The sequence below is a fragment of the Ursus americanus genome, chromosome 27 (assembly GCF_024610735.1).
Source record: "Ursus americanus isolate L20-20 chromosome 27, mUrsAme1.1.p, whole genome shotgun sequence".
NCBI classification, from domain to species: Eukaryota; Metazoa; Chordata; class Mammalia; order Carnivora; family Ursidae; genus Ursus; species Ursus americanus.
In genome coordinates this window covers 10,877,377-10,901,751 of record NC_142153.1, presented here as the reverse complement: position 1 = coordinate 10,901,751, position 24,375 = coordinate 10,877,377, and the positions used below count along the sequence as shown (strand labels likewise).

The 24,375-nt window shown below is 36.2% G+C and overlaps 1 protein-coding gene across 6 annotated transcripts in view; it reads right to left on the bottom strand.

Annotated features, from left to right (window-relative positions):
• NSD3 (nuclear receptor binding SET domain protein 3) overlaps positions 1–24,375 on the bottom strand; it is a 115,908-nt gene that overhangs the window by 27,577 nt on the left and 63,956 nt on the right. For 5 of the 6 annotated variants that reach the window (XM_087856393.1, XM_087856394.1, XM_045779361.2 and 2 more), the window contains exons 7-14: positions 22,501–22,627; positions 18,910–19,010; positions 16,727–16,772; positions 13,645–13,775; positions 13,143–13,271; positions 12,102–12,228; positions 3,330–3,527; positions 2,692–2,865 (exon numbers count right to left, since the gene is read on the bottom strand). In XM_087856393.1, the coding sequence (XP_087712519.1) occupies positions 2,692–2,865; positions 3,330–3,527; positions 12,102–12,228; positions 13,143–13,271; positions 13,645–13,775; positions 16,727–16,772; positions 18,910–19,010; positions 22,501–22,627 (1,033 nt within the window). Of the gene's footprint in view, positions 1–2,691; positions 2,866–3,329; positions 3,528–12,101; positions 12,229–13,142; positions 13,272–13,644; positions 13,776–14,151; positions 15,800–16,726; positions 16,773–18,909; positions 19,011–22,500; positions 22,628–24,375 lie in introns of those variants that run through there. The other variant, XM_045779364.2, reaches the window with a different exon arrangement.

Sequence of the window (24,375 nt, the reverse complement as noted above, 5' to 3'; positions counted from 1 at the left end):
ATATAATCTGTGCTTCAGTGTTCTCATCCATATAAAATGAGGAAATAATTCCTTAAGGCAAGTGTGACAACTCACTCGGATAATATACCTAATAGAGCTTGATTTACAGATACAAAAAAAAATTGCTATTATTTATTAAAATGAAAAGAAAGCCCTAACCTACCTTCTCCTTTATAAATTACCATTACAAAGAAAGAGAATGTTAAGTAACTTTATTTTACAACACCCACAGCTGCCCCCACCCCCGACACCCACCGCTGCCCGCCCCCCCGGCTGTCCAGATGGAAGGAAATCCTAAAGGATGTATGTACACTACACTGAAACATGACTGAACATTTTCTATGGCACCACGAGGGTCAGGGGAGGAGCAATGTTCCTCTAAACCTTGAAACATTTCTAAAAACATTTCTAGATATTCATGCATCCTTAAGAATTAGATGGATGATTTTAGACAACCAATAATCATGAACTAAGAGAAAAATCCTTTGTGAGAGGGAAAAACTCCGTATAAGTCAAGAAACAAAAGCAAAACAAAGTTTTCTAATACCAAAACACACATAATTAAAGCCTCCTTTTCTATGTGTGCATTTATTACAATTAGATCTCTTTTTTTAAAAAAAGGAGACCTCTGTAAAAACTGATGAGAGAACACATTATTTACTTGTAAGAACTGTTGACTTAAGCCTTCTCTAATCCCAACATCTGATCTATTTAGGATAAATTTCTATAAAATGCTGGAAAGGAAAATGAAAGTTTCTGTTTACTGCACAGTTTCATAAAATATTTGGGAATTAAATAATCTTGATTACGCCACCATTTAAATACAGTATATCTTTCAGATATCTGTCAAATTGGTAAGATGCAAATACAGATCCTGTAAAACATGAGTTTTCCCCTCATTTCCATTATTTCAAGCTTTTAATCATAAGGCATCTAAATCAAACTTAAAATGGTTAGTCTTTATAAAACTAGGTTCCTTGACAATTGGCCATTTTCTGCCTATCTTAAATTGAAAATACCTGTTTTAAAGGTTTCCCAATTGTTGAATGAAAAGAAAGTAGTGGTTAATAATCTGATGGTACCTGATTCAGAATGCACTCCAAGTAAGCCAACATGATAGTTACAAAGTTGACATTTAAGATGTTGGCTCAGTTACAACACTCTCCAGCACGCACAGCGCGCGTGCACGCACGCCCACGCACGTGCACACACACCCCCCCTAGTAAAAGTAATATTAAGTGCCCAGCAATGTAGAATACAATCTTTACAAAGCGATAGAGACTTCATGTTATCACGGACACTTATCTGTTTAAAGTCTCTAAAGCCAGCCGTTCAATTGATAATTCACTGTTTCCATACTATCACTTTCTTAGGCATGGGGAGATGGTAAGGACACCAGCGGTGACTTTTTCTTTCTTTTGACTACTTGAATCCTTTCTGCCACCTGTCATAATGTGGCACAGAACATTTCAGACCTACTCCTCCATGTACCAGCCAGGTTTCAGAGCAGAATACAGTTTAATTGCTCTATGCTCTAGTAAAGACAGACACAGTGCTTCCCCTCTCCCGGCAGACAGCCCCAGGTGCTGACCGCAAACGCTGGCACACTGAAAGCAGCACACACAAGGGACTCAGCTGGCTGCCATTTACTTCATCTTTTACTGCCAACCTCCTCTGGCTATTTTTTTTATAAACAAAAGACACAAAACCAAAACAAATCAAGATCTGTCACACTACCTAAATTCTATTTTAAAATACCTTATAGTACTTTCATCAAATTAAAAGAACTATCTCCTAAAGCAAAAAAACAAACAAAACCAAATAAAACTAAAACCAAACTGAACAGCTCATCTTCAGTATAGTCTAAGTATAATTTAATAGGCCTGATATGCCATGGAGTCCTTTCAATTATTTCACACTAAGGTAAGAAAACTTAGCACTCGTCTTTAAAAAAAAAAAAAACAAAACAAAAAACTGCATTAGGGGATAGTAGTTAATTTCTAAAATGTTTAATAAAGACTAAAAAAATGTTTTATTATAATACAGCTGAGATACTCTGTAAAACTGAATACTCTGTGTTCTCTTCAACTAAAGAAATTCTATTTTATATTTATCACGAGCCCAAGTTCACTAGCCCCCTCAGGGACACAATATTGTTTTTACTTTATCAATCTCTGGGCATACTTAAATATCAACAGGTGGCAAGTAAGAAAGCTTGTATTGCTGGCTCTTAGCTAACACCACCACATATGTTTTCTTGGCTGTATCCCATCAGGCCTTCCTCAATGCCAGGCCAAAACATGATAAAATACAACATAAACAATTAAAAAATAAATGTGCTCATCCTGCCTTCCAAGTGAAATCTCAATCAGCTGAAAAGTCTGAAAACTCTGGATTAAAAAATATGACATGGGAAGAGTCTACTTGAAATAGAAGAATTTTTTGCAGAAGGGACTAGATTAATATTTTGATGTTCCATACAGGAACACTAAGAATTTATCTGTAATTCTAAGTCATTAAAAAAATGCAGATTATTAGCTTAATTTAGAGAGAATTAATATTCTAACAATTTGAATGTTTAATGTTATAAAAGGGACGACTGAAAGTGTTGATCTCTCAGGGATATTACTGAAACTCCAGTTTGATGGGGAAATATGCCAATGAGCTCAAAGAGAAAGGACTGACACTCACCTCTCGCACAAACGAAACAAAAGCCTACATTTATGGCAGAGGAAGAACTGCTGCTCCGTCTGGAATGATTACTGCAGATGAGAATGTAGGAGGACACAAATACGCTGCCGGCGGCAATGCAAGCATCTCCGGAGTGATAGGCTACTGGACATCTCAAACATCGCATCATGCGACCTGTTTAAACACAAACCAGAAAAAACAAAATCCACAGAATTAGGCATCCGATGGATATGAGTATTTTGGAGTTGGGCTCTGTTGGGTTCCATGTGGTGCTGTTACAGTTAAGATAATATTTTTCTCCACACGTGTGTTTCTGTCATTCCTACGCAGGACCCTAAATGCAGTGCCCATTGAGAGATCATTCAAGGAAAAACTTGCTCGCTCCAGTGCTGGAGAGATGGTGCTCTCAATGTCACCTGTGAAAGAAACTCTCAAGGGTAATTTTGAACATATGGAATTTTCTTCTCATGCTCTGAATTCGAACCTCATCTCTACTTATCACTATTGTGGCTCAACAGATGCATGGAGGAGTAATACCTAATACTCTTCAAAATAATTGTTTTATTTAAAACAAACAAACAAACAAACAAACAAACAAACAAACAAACCTTAGTCTCCTTTTTTTAGCTCTGTTTTACCTTTACTTGCTTTGTAGATGTCTTTCTCCACGGAACAGGCGGAGCAACAGTGCTGAGGACAGCGGAATCCTTTTGATTCAAAGATGGCAGTGGGGAATTTGCGGACGCAGGCTTCATGATAAAATTTCCCACAAGCACCAACAGAGCAACGCTTCACGTCTGTACCAGACACTTTACATGAAAAACATGCGTGCTGCCCTGAAAAATTGGTTGAGGAACACGGATTAAAGAAAATCTGATTAAAGCATATTCTTTTTAAATCCAAACAGCTAATGACATCAAAGAGCTACTCCCCAAAGAAACTCTACTATTATGTACGAGAATTTCACATACAAAAAAAGGCATTGAAAATAAATGGTTAAATTAAAAGGTTACTTGTTTTGATTCATTTTTTAATTTTAATTAACATACAGTGCATTATTAGTTTCTGGAGTAGAATTCAGTGATTCATCACTTACATACAACACCCAGTGCTCATTACAAAAAGCGTCCTCTTTAATACCTATCACCCACCTAGCCCATCCCCCACCCACCCCTCTCCATCACCCAGCAGTTTGTTCTCTATAGTTAAGAGTCACTTATGGCTTGTTTCCCTCTCTGCTTTTTTTCCTTTTCCCCCTTCCCATATGTTCATCTGTTTTCTTACTTAAATTCCACATATGAGTAAGATATTTGTCTTTCTCTGACTGACTTATTTAGCATAATACACTCTAGCTCCATCCACATTGTTGCAAATGGCAAGATTTCATTCTTCTTGATGGCTGAATATTCCACTACACGCACACCCCACATCTTCTTTATCCATTCATCAGTCGATGGACATTTGGACTCTCTCCATAGTTTGGCTATTGTTGAAAATGCTGCTATAAACACTGGGGTGCATGTGCCCCTTCGGATCCGTATTTTTGTATCCTCTGGGTAAATACCTAGTAGTAGCAATTGCTGGATCATAGGTTAGTTCTATTTTTAACTTTCTGAGGAAGCTCAAAACTGTTCTCCAGAGTGGCTGCACCAGTTTGCATCCTACCAAGAGGGTTACCCTTTCTCTGCATCCTTGCCAACACCTGTTGTGTCTTCTGTTGTTAATTTTAGCCACTCTGACAGGTGTGAGGTGGTATCTCATCATGGTTTTGTTGTATTTCCCTGATGATGAGTGATGCTGAGCATCTTTTCATGTGTCTGTTAGCCATCTGGATGTCTTCTTTGGAAAAGTGTCTATTCATGTCTTCTGCCCATTTATTAACTGGATTATTTGTTTTGGGTGTTAAGTTTGATAAGTTCTTTATAAATTTTGGATACTAACCTTCTATCAGATATGTCATTTGCAAATATCTTCTCCCATTCTGTAGGCTTCCTTTGAGTTTTGTTGATTGTTTCCTTTGCTCTGCAGCAGCTTTTTATCTTGACGAGGTCCCAATAGCTCATTTTTGCTTTTGTTTCCCTTGTCTCCGGTGACATGTCCAATAAGAAGTTGCTGCAGCCGAGGTCAGAGAGGTTTCTGCCTGTGTTCTCCTCTAGAATTTTGATGGATTCTTGTCTCACATTGAGGTCTTTCATCCATTTTGAGTTTATCTTTGTGTATGGTATAAGAAAATGGTCCAGTTTCATTCTTCTGCATGTGGCTGTCCAATTTTCCCAGCACCATTTGTTGAAGAGACTTTTTTCCTAGGGGATACTTTCCTGCTTTGTGGAAGATTAGTGGACCATATAGTTGTGGGACCATTTCTAGGTTCTCTATTCTGTTCCATTAATCTCTGTGTCTGTTTTTGTGCCAGTACCATACTGTCCTGATGACCTCAGCTTTGTAATATAGCTTGAAGTCCTGAATCATGATGCCTCCAGGTTTGTTTTTCTTTTTCAGTATTGCTTTGGCTATTTGGGGTCTTTTGTGATTCCGTACAAATTTTAGGATTACTTGTTCTAGCTCTGTGAAAAATGTTGATGGTATTTTGATAGGGATTGCATTAAATGTGTAGATTGCTTTGGGTCATACAGAAATTTTAACAATGTTTGTTCTTCCAATCCATAAGCATGGAATGCTTAAGAGGTTATTTAATAAATTTGGCTAGAATAATTGATTTGTTAGAATAACTGATTATCAATTTGGAGATAAGGCACTAAAAACAATGTAGATCTTCACTTCTCACCCTATAATAAAATTAATCCGTAGAAAACCCAGAACAGAGTTTTTCAACATATGCGAGCTGAGAGTGGGAAGGTCTTCCCAACCAAGAATAAATAAAAGAAATTACCAAAGACATGACAGATTCCATTAGTCACTTACAATTCCCATATGTAAAACAGACATAAAATGAAAACTCATCATCCTAATACAAAACACAGAAAATTACAGCTACACATCTTATTCAAACTGCAATAAATCAAGAACAAAGAGAAAATAATATTACCCACAGAGAAGATGATGACCTTCAAAGAAGCAACAGTAAGACTGAGAGCTGACAGCAAAGGAAAAATGGAAGTCAGAAAACAATGGGATGTTATCTCCAAAGGGCTGAAAGAAAACTGTTATTAAGCCAGCATTCTTTTTTTAAAAATAATATTTATTTTGTTATGTTAGTCACCATACAGTACATCCCCAGTTCTTGATGCAATGTTCCATGATTCATTACTTGCATATAACACCCAGTGCACCATGCAATATGTGCCCTCCTTAAGCCAGCATTCTATATCCAGTGAAAGCACTCTTTCTGAAGAATGAAGTGAAATTAATATACATTGGGGAGGATTAAAAAACCCAAAAGTTGTTTTTTGGAAAAAAAGATTAATAAAACTGATATCTCTGGCAAGAGTGACTAATAAAGGGAGAAAAGTCACCAATATTAACAATATGAGAAATGATACATCACTACAGATCTTACAACTATTAAAAAAATAAAAGGGTATCACTACATTTTTTCCAATAAATTTAAAAATTTACAGGAATGGGTAGATTCTTAGAAATGCATAATTACCAATACTTACACAAAAATAAATAGAAAATATGAATGGTTCTATAAAGTAATAAAAAAATGGAAACTATAATTAAAAGCCCTCCTACAAAGAAAACTTTAAGCTCAGAGGGCTCTACTGGTCAATCTGCCAAACATTTAAAGTTAGAAATCATGTCAATTGGAATAGAATAGGTGGAAGAAAAAAAAAAAAAAAGGAACAGGGCAGATGTGGAAGGAAAAATACATGCCACAAAGATGACAAAGGATTATGTGTTGTTACAAAAAGAGTCCAGATATGGAGAAAATACATGCAATGTATAAGCAAAGGTAACAGAACAAGATTTATACAGAACTATAAATCAATACAGAAACAGAACAGCATAATATAAAAGTGGGCAGGGGCACCTCCCTGGCTCAGACAGTAGAGCATGTGACTCTTGATCTTGGGGTGGTGAGTTCAAGCCCCACACTGAGCCACAGGGCTTACTTAAAAATGACGGACTGAATGAATGAATAAATAAAGTGGGCAGAATATGAAGAGGCAGTTTACAGAAAGCAGAGAGACAAAGAGCCAACGAACATGTGAAAAAAACCCCTCAACTTCACTAGTAATCAGACAAATGCTCATTAAACCCAAGTAACATTTAAAAAATTCATCAAATAAGAAAAAAGAGTTTGATGATATAAACTGTTGATGGGGTACAGGAAACAGGTACTCTATATATATCACTAGTAGGAGTTCAGGTTGGAGGGAACTACCTTAGAAAGCTACATGGCACTATCCACTAATCATACATTCACTTTCTGTGACCTAGAAATTCTGCTTTTGCTGTCTACTGTAGGGAAGACTTGTACATGTAAAAGGCTGTTGACTGAAGCACTGTTTGTAACTGCAAAGAACTGAAAGCAACTCAAATGTCCTTCAATAGGAGAATAGTTAAACTATAATAAATGTATACTATGGAACACTGTGTAGTAATTAAATAGAATGTATTTGTATTGACATAAAAAGAGCTCCAAGATACTGCAAAAAGCAAGCTTCAGAACAATACATTTTTGTTACAGTACACACAAAAATGTTACATACACACACACCTGCCTGAACTATAGTTATATTTTCATAAGGCTATATATATATATATATATATATATATACACACACATACATACTATTCGTGTAAATAGAAATGAATTTAAGATACTAACAAATGCTAAGAACATCTTTACCACAACAATACACAAATGGAATGAACAGATCATTCACTAGAGACTCAATAAAATACAGAAAAACATGTTTAGTTGTAAGCAAAGAACTGCAAATTATAACAACAATTTGTTATTTGTTTTGTTAGTCTTTGAAGGTAATTGTCTTTTCTGTGAGTAATTTTCTGTCTCTTATTAAGATAGGAGTTTTCATTGTGTGTCCATTTTACATACAGAATTTCAAGTGATTATTTACTGGCTATTTGGATATCATAGTGTTCAAGTCTTTGCCCATTTTTCTTATAATGCTATAAAAAATCTGAAAGAAAAAAATGGAATAGTTTTTTTTAATGGAATAGTTTTTTGTTTTTATTTTTTACAGAAAGTTAGATTTTATTTTGGAAGTACCTGACCTTTACAAATTGGCTGAATTATAAAAATTCTTTAAAATTAGTACTGACAATTGCGATGTTCAAATGTGTATTTTTTAAACTGGCTTTGTTGTAAATAAAGTACAGTAGGGTTTTTTTTGTTGTCTTGTTACAAATACATAATTTCAAATTATATATATATATATATTTTTTAAGATTTTATTTATTTATTCGATAGAGACAGCCAGCAAGAGAGGGAACACAAGCAGGGGGAGTGGGAGAGGAAGAAGCAGGCTCATAGCAGAAGAGCCTGATGTGGGGCTCGATCCCATAACGCCGGGATCACGCCCTGAGCCGAAGGCAGACGCTTAACCTCTGTGCCACCCAGGCGCCCCTCAAATTATATATTAACATGTATGTAGATATGAAAGCAATAGTATTGTTTTAAAAGTAACTTTTAGAAATTTAAAAAATTAAAAGAAATTATTATTTTTTTAAAGATTTATTTATTTATTTATTAGACAGAGACAGCCAGTGAGAGAGGGAACACAGCAGGGGGAGTGGGAGAGGAAGAAGCAGGCTCCTAGTGGAGGAGCCCGATGTGGGGCTCGATCCTGGAACGTCAGGATCACGCCCTGAGCCGAAGGCAGATGCTTAACGACTGCGCCACCCAGGCGCCCCTAAAAGAAATTTTAAAGGTTATGAGGTTTGACTTTACAGCTTTGCCAAAATGCATAAACTGTCCTATGTTAAAAAAAAAAAAAAAAAGGCTTTCACTTGCATAATAATCAAAATAGGACTAATATAATTGAAAAGTGTCATAACCAGTGACACTGTTACACTAATAGCTTAACTATCAAACTCCTTTGAGACTTAAGTTTAGAGCCCTAGGACATGAGTGCTTCTAATATCCTCCCTTCTCAGTAGGACATTGTCTTCATTTAATTAATAAGTAAACTTGATTGTTATACATTTTATTCACAAGGTCAAATGAAAGTTCTTTCTTTCCAAAAATCACATTTGTCTTAAACAATAGTAAGTGATAGTATAAGAACTTACCAGGCATGTATCCTATAATACTTTCTACATACAAAGTATCTGTCTTTTGATAAACACAAGAAAACTTTCTAAATGACCTTAAACAATGGTTTGAAATTTTTACTCCTAATCTGTTGGAAGGGTAACAAATTAGTATCAAAGTAAGTTTCATGTAATAATAAATCAAAAGCAATTTTCTAAATATTTTATTTATTTATTTGAGAGAGAGAGAGAGAGAGAGAGAGTGTGTGTGTGTGTGTGAGCAGGGGGAGAGACAGAAGGGAGGGAAAGGGAAAGAATCTCAAGCAGACTTCCAGCTGAGTGTGGAGCCCAACGTGGAGCTCAATCCCATGACCCTGAGATCATGACCTGAGCCAAAACCAAGAGTGGGACGCTCAGCGGACTGAGCCACCCAAGTGTCCCCACAAGCAATTTTTAAAAAATTAAAAAATAAGTGTTTTTTAAACTGTGGTTAAAAATATATAAAATTTACCATTTTAACCATTTCTGAATGTACAGTTCAGTGAATTAAATACTCATTATTTTGCAATCATCACCACTATCTCCAGGAGTTTTTCATCATCCCATCCTGAAATTCTATACCCATTTAAACAATAACTCCCCATTCCTCTCTGATAAAAACTAATAAAAAAACAAAACAAAAAGAAGACAAAACAATAATAACAAAAAAACCACCGTGGTACAAACTGTTCTACTTTCTGTCTCTATAAATATGACTACTTTAGGTAACTCAATTAAGTGGAATAAAAAAATACTTGTCCTTTGTGACTACCTTATTTTATTCACAGTCATGTCCGTGAGCCTCATCCATGTAATAGCATGTATTAGAATTTCATTTTTTAAATTTCATTTTTTTTCATGTTAAAAAACATTCTACCGCATGTACACACCACATTTTATTAATCCATCCATTCATCAGTGGACGCTTGGATCATTTCCACCTTTTGGCTACTGTGAATAATGCTGCAGTGAACATGGGTGTACAAATATCTGTTTGAGTCTCTGCCTGCAGTTCTTTTGGGTATATACCCAGAAGTGGAATTGCTGGATCATACAGTTATTCTATGTTTAATTTTTTAGGAACTGCCACAGTATTTTCCATGGAGACTATACCATGTTACATTCCTGCGGACAGCACATAAAGGTTCCAATTTCTCCATATCCTGACCGACATTTCTTTCTTTTTTTTTTTTTAATGATAGCCATTGTAGTGAGTATGAAGTGGCATCTCATGTGATTTTAATTTGCATTTCCCTGATTACTAATGGTATTGAACATTTTTCATGTGCTTATTGACCCATCTGTAGATCTTCTTTGGAGAAATGTCTATCCAAGTACTTTGCCCAATTGGGTTGTTTGATTTTTTGTTGTTGAGTTGTAGTTCCTTATACATTCCGGATATTAATCCCTTTTCGGACATGGGGTTTCTCCCATTTTGTGGGTTGCCTTTTCTGTCTGTTAATGATGTATCAAGTTTTTAATTTTGATAAAGTCCAATTTGTTTATTTTTTCTTTTGTTGCCCATGTCTTTGGTGTTGTACCTAGGAAATCAATCTTAAATCCAATGTCATGAAGCTTTTCCCCTATGTTTTCTTCTAAGATTTTTATAGTTTTAGTTCTTATGTTTTAGTCTTTGATCCATTTGAATTAATTTTCTATACTGTTGTTAGGTAAAGTTTCACCTTCTTTCTTTTGCATGTGGATATCCAGGTTTCCCAGCACCGTTTGTTGAAAACACTGTCCTTTCCCATTGAATCATCTTTGCACCCTTGTCAAAAAATCATCTGACCAAATGGTTGAATGTTTATTTCTGGGCTCCTTATTCTATTCCATTAGTTTATACTTCTGTCTTCATGCCAGTACCACATTGTTTTAATTACTGTAGCTTTGTAGTAAATTTTTATTTTTCAAATTTAAAAAATTTATTATTATTATTTTTGCTTTGTAGCAAATTTTTAAATCAGGAAATAAGTCTTCCAACTTTGCTCTACTTAATTGTTTTTACAGCAAATTTCTCTTAAATTTTCTAATAGATGTGTACCATATTAGATTATATCTAGACTTTGTTGGCAGAATTCTGCTCTGCTAGGTTCTAGAGAGTTAGGAGAAAAGTCCTCAGAGTATTCTAATTCCACGAAACACAGTCCTTCCTATCAGTAGTTTATATCAGAGATTGCAATTTAAGTGCTTAAAGGGGCCAGGCAGATGAGGTAGATGACTGGAGTGATAGGATTTTAGAAAAGGGAATGGCAGGGAATGTGGGGAACCAGGAACATGTGCCTGGTCCATGTTCACACATTGAAAACACATTTTGAAGGCCAAATAAAACAATGTGCAGATAATCTGAACCCTGAGGCTGCCAGTTGGCAAACTGTTCCAAAATTTTACTGCAGAGTCTAAATATGATAAATAATATTTTATACAGGGGAAAACAAAAGTTATATGTCCAAAACAGCTTTTATAGCTTAATTTTTACATGTGTATGCATGTGTCTGTGTTAGGATATATGACATATGAAATACAATGTTCACCCTACTTAATCAAGGTGGTAGAAGGCAACAGTAAAGAGTAAGGACTCTGGGGTTAAGCTACTTCCTGGGTTTAAATCCCAGTTTCATTATATGTTGTCTTTTGACTTTGGGTAAAGTGTTAAACTTTCTCTACAAATTGTTTTGATCGGTAGTAGTCTTTATGAGGCGGGGGGTAAGAAAAAATGGTGAAACCAAAGCCCCCAATATCTGAAAAACAATTTCCAGTAGGTGGACCTTTCCAATAAAAATATAATCACCATGTTATAGTCTGTGATTGATGCTTATTCCAGTCTGTTGAAGTCAAGGGACTTTAATCCAATTAACACAAAACTCTCAAACCCATCTAAAAAAGAATTCAATCTACATATTTTGCATAGTTGTTTTGATAAAACACAAATCCACAAATCCGTCTCAATGATTTGATAGATTTTATGGTAAAAGCACCAGTAGGAGGAAATTTGACGATAATATTGCTAACTACTCTTTTGATTTTAGGAATCCCAATCCCTGAATGGTCTTAATTTGTTGAAGTATCTATGGGCATGGAGGATGAGAGCTACATAAAAGTGGTAAGAGAATGAGATGTCATGGGGGATGCTGGCATGGCACATTCCTCCCTACCTGTCTTTTCATATCTACCAAACTAAGTAAACTTACCGGTTTTACATTCCACACAGATGAACTTTCCATCAGGGAGTGATGCCAATCCCAGGCACTCCAGGTGAAAGTGTTTGCAGCACTCTCCCTCACAAGGAATCAGAGAGTCACCAGAGCTTTCACAGATCTGTAATATGGCAAAAAGCAGTAGTTCTTAAACTTTAGCAGACATTAGAATCACTTGGAGATTATTGGGTCCCTCTCCCACAGTTTCTGATTCAGCAGGTCTATGATGGGGCCCAAGAAATTGCATTTCTAACAAGTATTCTGACAATGCTGACGCTGCTGGTCCTTGGCCCTCACTTTAAGAACCACTGAAGTAAATTTTTTACTTTTATATTTTTTAAGTTTTTATTTTAATTCCAGTTAGTTAACATAGTGCTATATCAGTTTCAGGCGTATAATATAGTGATTCAACAATTTCATATATCACCCGGTACTCAGCATGACAAAAATAATAAAAATAGAGGAAGACTCTTATATTTAATAAAAAAAAAAAAGAAAAGAAAGAAAGAAAGAAAGAAAAAAGAACCATTGAACTAGATAACTATTTCCAGACCCAATATGGTATAAAGTTTAAAAGGCACACTAGATCTTCCATGATTCCTTCTTTGGAATCTGTAATACTTTAACTTTTCTTCACAGGGCAAAACAGTATTTTTCAAAAAGGGTACATATACATTAAAAAAGGTAATACCAACTTAAATTTAAGAAAATGTTTTTGAAATAAATCATCTGCCATTTACTTTTTTTATAAGTAAGCTCTAGGCCCAACGTGGGGCTTGAACTCACAACCCCAAGGATCAAGAGTTGCATGCTCCACCTACTGAACCAGCCAGACACCCTCCATTTACTTCTTATTAATAACTGAGTATCACAATGAAGACTGGCACTTGCACGTGCAGAAAAGAGCCAGAAATAGCTTTTACCTATAGCTTTAAAGTAATATAATTCAGAAAGATACTACTCTCCCCAGCAGGTTAAGTATGTTATTGGCAGAATATTATGGCAATGATTTCAAGCTTTCCGTCGCTTGCCTACCTGACACACAGTGTCCTTCTTACTGACTCCAAAGCCTCTTCTTGACAAACTTGAATCCACGGACTGCACATCAGAAACATCTGCATCTGCAGTAGCGGAAGGGCTATCTACTTGCTTTCCAAAGCCTACCTACGTGGAAAACATAGCACTTTTTAAGAAAAATGAAACAAAAACTTCCTCAAAGTGAGGTGCTATGAAAATCCTAGCAAGATTTGCTCAAATAAACCTTGATACCTTTTTTTTTCTTTCTAAAACACCTGGATACCATATGCCTGATATTTCGAGAGAAACTGTAGTTAAAATTTAAAACACAGAAACTCTGTTTCCGTTACATACCAGATCAGCAAAATTAAGACATTTGTAAATTACAAAACAACCAAAATGATTTGTTCCCTGAGTATTTAAAAAAAATCCCGATTTCCCCAAATAAGTCAGGCAAAGCATTTTGTTCATCTTGCGAAGCAAAAGAGAGCAAAGTGCCCTGAGCCTTGAACATATTTACCTGCAGGTCACTCAGTCCTCTAGAATCGGAGTCAGATGTGTCTCTGTATGCTGAGCTAGTCATTTCTACATCAGTTGAGGCGCGACTCCTTTTCTTTAGAGGTTTACAGGAATCTGAAATCTCGCTGGCACCTTAATACAACATACTGAAATTAATCCTAAAATAGTGCTTAGGGTTTGTTGTTTTCATTTTTTTTTGCGGGAGATTATTTCTTTCCCCAAACTCATCTGTAGTGTGGAAAAAGCACAGCTCTCTTTGTAACACTGAAGTCACACGTCAGAACTTCAGAAGCTTCTGACCTTCCTGATAGTGAGTGATTTAATTCACAACCGCTCTATTAAAACATTTAATTCAATGCTCCTGCTCTAAAGCTATTTTCAGTCAACAGAGCCCGAGTTCCAAGCTAAAAACCAATTCTATCAAAACTACAGGATAGCCGATTGATTTGGAGCAATCCAAAGAACCATTCAATTTGGAGGGGGAAGACATAAAACCCAACACACTGTGTAGCTTACAAATATGGTCGCAGAGACATCTCCATCTTGTTTTTATTAGGGATGTGACAAATCTTTGATTTGTATTCGATTCGTACACGGATAGTGCCATTTTCCCCCGAATTTTGCAATTCAGTTGATTATTGCCCCCCGCATAAATTTTGGATGTTCATAATTGTTCATCTGAGACTTCCTTGGTGAAGTGGCATTTATTGTGACCATTAACAAGTGCTGCAGCACATCTACATATGTCATGCCATTTAGGAGGCACATTGCTGAGGGTTGTAACGGACAATCAATGTTCAAGTGCAGCCAAATCACGAAGAGCTGGATGAGAGGCCTCTATGTGGAATTTGTGCGGGAAGGAATAAATATGAAAAAAAAAAAAAAAGGCAGAGAATAGTGTGGAATTTTTTTTAAAACTGTGTGTAATACAAATCCAGCCAAAACAATAGTGCAAAAAGTTACAAAGCAACAATCTCTTGGGCTAATGCAGTATAGGCTATACAGAAACAGCCACGATGAAATGTGCAGATCAGGCACGGTGAATACCAGGGAACCAAGGAGACGGTTAATATTTCAACCCACAGTTTGTGTTTTGGATTTTTTCCCCCAAAATTTCCATACAACAAACAGACATCTAGATCAGCCCAGCAAGCTATGGTGGAAGTGTGCAGTCCAGAAGAGACCACGGAGAAACAAGTCTCCTGAGGCCATGAAGATCCGCAACAGGCTGAGTGAGAGTAGCACTTGGTATATAGCCATGTTCTGTGGTGGAGGATGTGGGCCTCTTTAGACTGCTCAGATTACTGGAACCTTGTTATCACATCCCATTCTACAAGTTTTTTCACTGAATGTTTCCTTACATCTATAAATGAGGGTGCCTGCCCATGTTAACGCTGATTAAAAAACACAAGTACACAAATCTATCTCCTTCATTGCTGGTGTGTGGACCCAGAACACCACCACAAAGTATTTCCTTGGCCTAAAAGATCACTGGATTAACAAGGAGTTTTAACAGAGGAACAGGAGTGCTGTACTGAGAGGCTTTCGAAGGGAAAACACAGGTACCGCCATTTCCGATGAGTTTCTGAAAATGCTAGAAAAATGACAGACTGCCAAAGACAGCTGCCATGCTGTTCTCCATGATAACGGCACTAATATTAAAAAAAATAAGAGCTTTTAATGATTGTAATGTATACAGTTTGGGCTGTTTGGCAAAACCCTGCAGATGTGCATTAATGATGCTTTATTTAAAAACAAAAAACAAAAAAACAAAAACAGTCCATGTTGAAATTGATCAGTGTAAGTTAAACGGTGGTTTTTTTAGGCTGGACCCATGATTTAAGCTGTACCCATCCAGCTCAGACCAAAAAAAAAAAAAAAAAAAAAAAATCATCTGAATGTTAAAGCAATTGTTCAGAGTCTTGAAGAAGAAACCAGGCAGGAAAATGCCAATAATGATGATTGGCGAAATCAAAATTGAAAACAAAGAAACTGTTTATCGAGCCGCCGACAAAGAAATCTTGCATGGAGACTCCAAGTCTGGAGTTTCTGGGATGAAATTGTACAGGAATCTCAGTCCACAGTTTCCTCAATCGCTGCGGAGACGGAGCTGTCACTGAATCTGACAGAGCCCTGCACTCCCCGGTCCGCCGACCCTGTGGAATGGTGGAAACACAACGCAATCAGGCCTCCTAATCTCGCAGCGATCGCGATGTCTTTTCTTGGAGCTCCGCCAAGCAGTGTTCCCTCCGAGAGGCTGTTCAGTTCTGCTGAGGATCTCCACGGAGACCATCGCTGCAGACTTCTCCCCGAGAATGCAGAGAGGCTGGTGTTTTTTTTTTTTTTTTTTTTTTAAATAATGCAATTTGCCCAGAGTAAACTACAGGTATTAAATACAGTTTGAACGATCTCACCAAAAACGCACGAATCATGCTATGGAGTTTGTACTGTAGTCAAATTGCACACAGAAAATACGGATATAAGTTTAAGGTTTCTTAAACTTTGTGCATATCTCAAATAGATTTGCATAAGGTCATCTAATAATGGCCATAAATATGCTACGAATCATTTTAATTAAAAAAAAAAGATTTTACAGCACTGTCAAAATAAACGTGGCAAGATTTTTTTCAATCAGGTTGTCTTGTCTGATTTGTCATAGTCCATGTTTGACAAACATTAATAGCTACTATTCGGTATTCAGTCGAATACCAAAAAAAATGGATTCGTCACATCCCTAGTTTATAAACCAGTGAAACCCCAGAATCTTATGGAGAAAAGGTGGAAACAGTATCAAGTCTACATGGTGTTCTCCAATTTACCAAAACAAGTAAGACTTTACACATGGAGGTACAGAGTAAGATCAACTCTAACACACACACACACACACACACACACGTGCTCGCGTGCACACACACATACACACACATACACACCAGGAAATACTTCAATTTCACACAAATTTTTGACTGAAGAGCAACAACAGTGATTTACAGAGACAAACAAAAATACGTGAAGTACAAATAAGTAATTCTTAAAAATTGGTTTTAATCAAGGAAATGCAAGGCAACATTATAATAACTCACCTTTCTGTAATCCAGTCTTCACTGTAGCCTGAGGAACTGTTTCAACCTGTTTGGACAGAAAAATATACCATTAACAAGAAATTTTTTTTTACACTTTTCACTAACAGAGGGAAAAAAACAGTACTTCCATCAATCTAAGTAATGATGAGTGATTAATGTATCTGAAATCTGAACTCCGTCCCATCTTCTGGGTAAAGTTCTCTGTCTCAAGGTCAGGGAGGGTTTAAATCCTAGCTTCCTATGCTGAATTCCAAGTGACAACACACAGCCACATGCTCTCTAGCAAAGACTTTTCCCACCATTCCCTTGGTATATGAAGAGAACAAGAATCCTTTCTCAGTGTCTGGGAGGCAGGAGAGGGGTTGTTTCTGCAACCAGCCCCGATGTTGCTATAAACCCCTCCCGCCCCAAAGACGTTAGGATAAATTTTTACTTACTATGATACTCAGGTTAATGTAACTCACGCCACTTTAAGACCCTTCCGCGCCTGCACTCACAGCTAAGTTGCTGGGAATCAGGACCCTCTCTGTAGAGAGTGCTACAGGGCTCCATACAGCTGGAAGCTCAATACTTTTGCTGCTAGTACAAACTTAAGAAAATAAGTTTGTGATATTGCAAAAGCACTTTCTTGAGTGTCTTATGAACAGTGTCTTGATCCTACATTAGGAGAGCGAGATCAGAAGTTATTCTGCCAATGTATATGTAAAACACGTGGTAATTTGAGGCTTGAACCATTGGAATTAAAGAAAGGATGCTGTTTGGAGGAGTTCCTGTTTTAGCTATGAATTGAATTTTATGTTTCTTTAAGATGTGGTGAGATATGCATGTTGAAACACATTTTGTAAATATTTAAGGATTGTTCTAAGCTTTTTAAAAAAAATTTTATTTTTTTTACAACAGGTAAAAAAAACATACAACAGAAGCGCTTTTATAAGATACAATTAGTAATACAAATATAAAATCTTCTAAACAATCACTGTTATTGTTCTACTACTAACTATAACACAGTGGCATTAACAATTTGTCCCACTTTTTATACTCATTCTGCTTATTAAATTTAAACTGGTCACAGACTGAATTTGGGAACCAGCTGGAAAAATCACAACCTCATTTTGGTAATGAATGCTATAGATTTGCAAGAACTTAGAAAGATTTTTTGGAATATAATTTCCTAAGTATGAAAGTTAATTATGGTAAATGAATGACAAATTAGTATATTATTTAAATTTTAGTTAAATGTTTCTGGGAAAACTGTTTTACATGCTTGGAGATACCATGAGCACCCACAAAAATCACCTTTTAAGTTTGGAAGTTTAAGTTATGAAGGAAATAATTTGAATAGAAAAGTCCACACTTCCATATTAAGTGGCTTTAAAAATATAAAGCTTATTGGAACTAATACTATTCAGAATTCTTTTTGTTTAATAGCAGCTGTCTGGGCTATAAAAAATGGATATTCTTCCACTTTAAAAAAAAATCAAGAAAAATTCTTATTGTGAGTTTAATTTCAAGGAATACTGGTTTCTAAAAATTTCTTTGAACAGGTAATTTAATATGCATATTACTACGTTGATTACACTGGTTTAATACCCTTCAGTCAAATGTTCCTCCCCTTTTTTGTTTTTACTTAAATGGTGTTTCTGATAACCCAATCACAGGTGAGTGCCATTCCACTGGGAAAATAACATTCCAAAAAATCTGTGATACCAACAGAAAAACCAGATCATCTATGATTATCTGTGTCTTAAATATAACTTTCATAGTTAAATTATTCTGATTTGTTTAAAAAATAAAAACAATACATACCAGCAGCTTAAACAAAAAATCAAAATTTAAAAGGGCAGGGGGGACTCAACGATGGTTCCAAATAAAAATCATGAAAACATGAAATCATTTTGCTCATAACAGAAATTTCAAAATAAATGTGAGGAATTCTTTAAGAGTCTTGTACCACTGGCTTCCCATCTCCTGAAGCCTGACTATTTTCTGTGAGAATGCTTGAAGCAGAATCACAGGGATGGCTGTATTAGAATTGGGCACTGGAACTCAACAGGACAGAAGCATAAGATAGTCCAGAAAAAGGAAACCCAGTTTGGGGAAAGTTTCTCTTTCTTTTAAGATACCATATAAGCCACAACATTTACAAATACAATGTTTTAACTCTCTACATGTAGGAAGCCAACCTGCTCCTTTTTGATCTTCTTCTTTGGCACAACCTCGGTGGATTTCTCTGATTCAGAACGAGTTCTAATCGATCTTCTCTGTTGCTTCTTTTCTACTGAGCCTAAGAGGTGATTTAAAGGAACAAACAAAAACTCATTTAAGAATGACTTGACATTCATGTAATTAAGATTTGACCCAATTCTCTGCTTTTCTTATCCATTACTTTGTTTTATAATTGTTTTGTTTTACTTTTTGGTCTTGCAATTATAAATCACTAAAAATTCAATCAGTACTATATATTTTTCATTTTAACAAATGAATTAAACTAATTCTATATGTAAGATGTTTAACGGTGCTTGGTGTACCTATATGAATTTTTGCTACTGTTACATTATTAACAACAACAGGGGAAAAAGGTACAAAGTGTGGCCAAAACCAGATCGTTAATTTGGATGTCAAGGGACTTGTTTTGCTTTAGAAATAATGAGTCACGAAAAACTTCAAAACAAGTTAGCAAGGTTTTTCATGTTAAACAGCAAAACAGAAACTAATAATATTGTTAAACAGTAAAATTCTTTGGAAGTAAACAGAAAAAAACTCACATGGACCCCATTTTGGACAGGATAAAGCTTAGAGTGAAGACCACAATTGGAAAGAACACTAAGGCAGGAATGATTCATCCTCAGTTCTGAGGAGGAATGATGCCTGCAGCGCAGCTGTTCTCCATCTTCTCAGCGCTCAGACCACCTACATGGTCCTTCCTACATAATAATCACTCTTCCACACCTTGCCACGGGAGAAAGCTCTTATCAAAGCAGGTAGAAACTACTTCACTAAAACCTTCCACATTACCTTTATATTTTGTGGTTTCATTGTTCTTGTCTATGTGTAAATGGTTTCCTTCACCTTAGTTCAAAGCCAACACAAAGAAGGATCCCACTACATCTGTTTTGGGGAAGAAGGATACTAATATATTGTTCCTGAGCTGTGATTTCTACCAGAAAAGTCACAAATGAAGGTGTTCGCTCCCTCCTTCATGCTCACTCTGCTTTTTACACATGGAAATGTTCACTAAGACAACAGATATCCTACCCTCACAGGCACCTGAGTATCCCAGAAATCCAGGCTTTAGTATAATCATCAATATTCAAGTACCTATCAAGGAAGAGGAAAATTAAAGCAGAATTGCTTAAAACAAACAAAATAGCTTTACTTGTTTTGAGGATGACAACGTAACTGTTCCATTAAGTACAGATGGTATTTGATCTATTATCTTATAGAAAATAAGGCAACAGGACTTCTTATAACTGTTCTGAAAGCTACCCGAAGAACACATGAAATCTACTACATTTAAAACCACTAAAAAGTACTGCATTTATGTCCTAAGAGAGAGGAGGTAAGCATCTCTGGATTTGGAAAATAGCTTGGAAATCTAGTATAAAGGCAAATACAATTCTTCAAATCACAGAAATTAGCAGTGCCACACACTCTATGCCCCCCCTAAATTTACTAAGGAAAGGCTCCAGAATTCTCCCTAAGTAGTTAACACCCCTAAGTAGTTAACACCAACTGAGATGATGATACAACTGGTTTCCGAAGGGAGATCAAGTCTTTTTTCTCACTTTTCAACTACTGAAGTTATTTCCACAAGAAGCAAAATGGTCATTTAAAAAGGCAAAATAAGCTCATCAACCACAGCTGGTAACCAAATTTAAACCGAAGTCAAAGCTTTAGAGCACTCATTAATTTACAACCTAAATATAGTGCCTGCCTAAAGAAGGAATTGAGCTTTTCCCAGATATAAAGAATTAGAACCTTCCACTTTACCTTTCACTTAAAAAAAAAAAAAAAATCATAGCAAAACTTAAATCTTACAGTGAAAAGACTACATGAAAAGAAAATGTTCAGTAGCTGAGGGGAAGGGAAAAAATAAATTCTATTAAAAATAAAAGTATAGGAACATCTGGGTTGCTCAGTCAGTTAAGTGTCTGCCTTTGGCTCAGGTCATGATCCCAGGGTCCTGGGATTGAGTCCCACGTCAGGCTCCTTGCTCACAGGGAGCCTACTTCTCCCTCTGCCTGCCACTCCCCCTGCTTGTGCTCTCTGACAAATAAATAAAATCTATAAAAAATAAAAGTATAATATTTAAGATCAATCTAATATGAAGAGCTTACTTTCTCCCTAATAGGAGAAGGTAGATATTTAAATAAAGATCCCCCTAGGCTAAGTATCACACTTAAATCAGACAAATTACAACAGTTTAGTGTAAAGAAAGATAATAAAATTGATGTACCTGACTATGGAGAGCTGAGGCCAAAAGATTCTTTTAATCTTCAAAGAAGGGAACAAACGTTTTCAATTATGGCTAATTAATGCAAAACTTTTAAGTCCATTTATTCATTTCTTTGACATCATAATTTCATTTTTTTGTACAGTATTGTGAAATGATACTAGTTGCAAATCCGGTCTTGGACTTTGTTACTCTCTCCTTACTTTAATGCAGCTTCCCTTCCCAACTCAATTTTGGATAAAGGCATGATGTTTTGTATGCCCCATCCAATGTATGCCCCATCTCCTCTGCCACCACCTCTCCCTGTCTTGTAGCCCCTCTCACTTTTTTTTTTTTTAAAGAAAGCTAGCCCAAGTTCTTTCCTGAACAATGATTGCTTTTATTTTAGCTCTTACAATAACAAGAATCTTACTCAAAGTTTCCCTTACAAAAATATTTGCCCCTTAGTGCCACTCAATCACAATTCTGCCTGAGTTACTACCGATTCAAGGCTACTACCTTAGTTCTCAAGACTTTAATCCTTCTAGAAAAACTTGGTCCCTTCTTAGATTTGATTCCAAAATTTTTTTAAAAGAGCAAGGTGAAACAAACTCCTTTCTCCTAAACTAAGATTCCAAATGACCAAGCCAGCTGACAACCTAACTCTTTTCTTGATGGCTGTATGAAGCAGTAATACTGTTATATAATCCAAACCCACCAGACACTCAGTTGAACTATAAGATCCTTAGTATGTCAGTCCCTTAACAAAAATTACTTTGACCATTCCAAAGGCACAATCTTACTGAATACAGGCATTTCTCTTTTAAACAAGAATAATATAGTTTGATTTTCAACTCATGGTGTCTGTTAATCAGAGAACAGATTATAATAGAAGAGTTAGGCCCTAGTCCCCTGCTTACTAACTTCTAGTACACCTAAGAATAATAAAAAGAACACGGGCATCTGTCAATTAATTTCCAGTAAGAGATGAAGGAGGAAATGGTAAGAATGTGTTAGAAAAGCGAAGCTGTTATTTTCATGCAAAGAGAGATCAAATGGTGCATTTACTCAGATGTATACAGATTTCATAACCACACTCTTTTAATTACAGAGCCTTCTTATTACTTAAACTCCTGTAGGAAAACTAACTTACCATGAATAAAGCTCCCTAGCCCCTAAACCATTCTTTCCTATTGAAGTAATTGCTTTTATAACTCAATTTTTTAAAATATAATTTGATTTTGATAACTAAGATTTCTTAGGAACACAGCTACCAATGTTATAGCAGAACAGAACCATGACCTCTCAAAATGCATCTATATCCTCTTCATTCCTTACTCACCTGTAGGTCCAGATGTTGCTTCAGGAGATGATACATTCTGAGTTGCCTTTTCATTTCTCTGGTTTGGTGTAGAAATTATAAGTCTGTCCTGTCCCCTGACACTTATTTCCGTTTTGTTACCAATTCCCTTTAAAATAAGGCAAAATAAAAAATAGCTGTTTACCAGGAAAATGGCATCATTTTATTTACAAAGACAGCTTAAGATGGTCATGATTTGCTTGAATTTTACACGGTCTTTGACTGCAGTTAATTTATCATCTTTGCCTTACCAGAGCAATTTTATTAAGTCATCAGGATGTATTCTAAAATGTACGATGAGATTACGTGAGAAAAAAAATGACTTCACATGAGGCATACCACTAAAAAATGAACCTGTGTCACCTAGTTTTCTGTCAAAAACAAAATGTTTTCTGGTCTGAATAGTCTCTCCCTTTACCTCATCACAGGAAAAGAACTTGAGTCATTTTCATTTGGTTAAGTGCCCTGCTACACAGATCAAAATGTCAACATGTCTTAAAAGACAAGAATATCCTTAGATACAGAAATCTGACATTCATGATGACCAGAATGTGTACCCAATAAGCAATTTGGAGCAGATATAAGGCAGCTACAATTACAGCTCTGTCTCATTTTAGGTATTTTTAACATAATGAAATAAAGGAGTGGTTTGTAAATATATGTATTTTTTTAAGTTTCTTTTTTTAAAAAGAATATTTTATTTATTTATTTGACAGAGAGAGAGAGAGAGCACAAGCAGGGGGAGCGGCAGTTAGAGGGAGAGGGAGAAGCAGGCTCCCTATTGAGTAAGGAGTCATATGCGGGGCTCGATCCCAGGACCCAGGGATCATGACCTGAGCCGAAGGCAGACGCTTAACTGACTGAGCCACCCAGGCGCCCCAACATATGTATTTTTAAGGTCTTCATTTTTAAAAGATCAGTTTTGGGACAACTGGGTGGCTCAGGCAGTTAAGCGTCCAACTCTTGATTTTGGCTCAGGTCATGATCTCAGGGTCCTGAGACTGAACCCCCCACCCCCTCCTCCATGCTCAGTGAGGAGTCTGCTTGAGATTCTCTCTCTCCCTCTGCCCCTCCCTGCCTGCCCCTCATGTATGGGGGCACTCTCTCTCTCATAAATTTTTAAAAATTAAAATAAATAAATTAATTAAAAGAACTTTATCTCAAATTTCATTTAAATAGCACTCTTTGGAGTGGGCTGACAAAGCTTGATCTGTATATCCAAATGCAGATAAAAACTAGCTCCAAGAATGAAGCCAATTTACATTAAAAAAAAAGATGCAAAGTATTCATTTGCTATTCCAAGCTGTCAGCAGAACCAAGTGGAGACTGTAACTTAAGTCTTTTCAAGTAGTTTAGTCTTACTGAAATCAGTTGAACCTACGGTCAGAAACAAAGTAATAGAGAACCCTTCTACTTCTCTCTAGTAAAATATTATCACTCAAGCACCGGGTGTCGTATATAAGTGTTCAATCACTAAATCCTACACCTGAAACTAATATTACACTGTATGTTAACTACCTGGAATTTAAATAAAAACTTGGAAAAATACATCACCAATAAGGCATACCTACATTTAATTATTTTCATGTGCATCTGACAATATTAGGAAATAAGCAGATTTCTTTAAAAGCACACGCCCATGGAGTGCCGCTAAATCAAATTCATAAGCCCACAACTGTGAGAAGGCTTTGGAGGGCAGTGAAGAGGTATATGGAATAACATTACAAATGTTATGACACTGTTTTAAAGTCTAAAAGCTAAAATATAAGTGCCCTAAATGGAGGTTCAGGGCTGGCTGATGGAGGTATTCAATTTGAAGAGGTATTTTCACCCCATTACCCACGCTATCACCAGTTA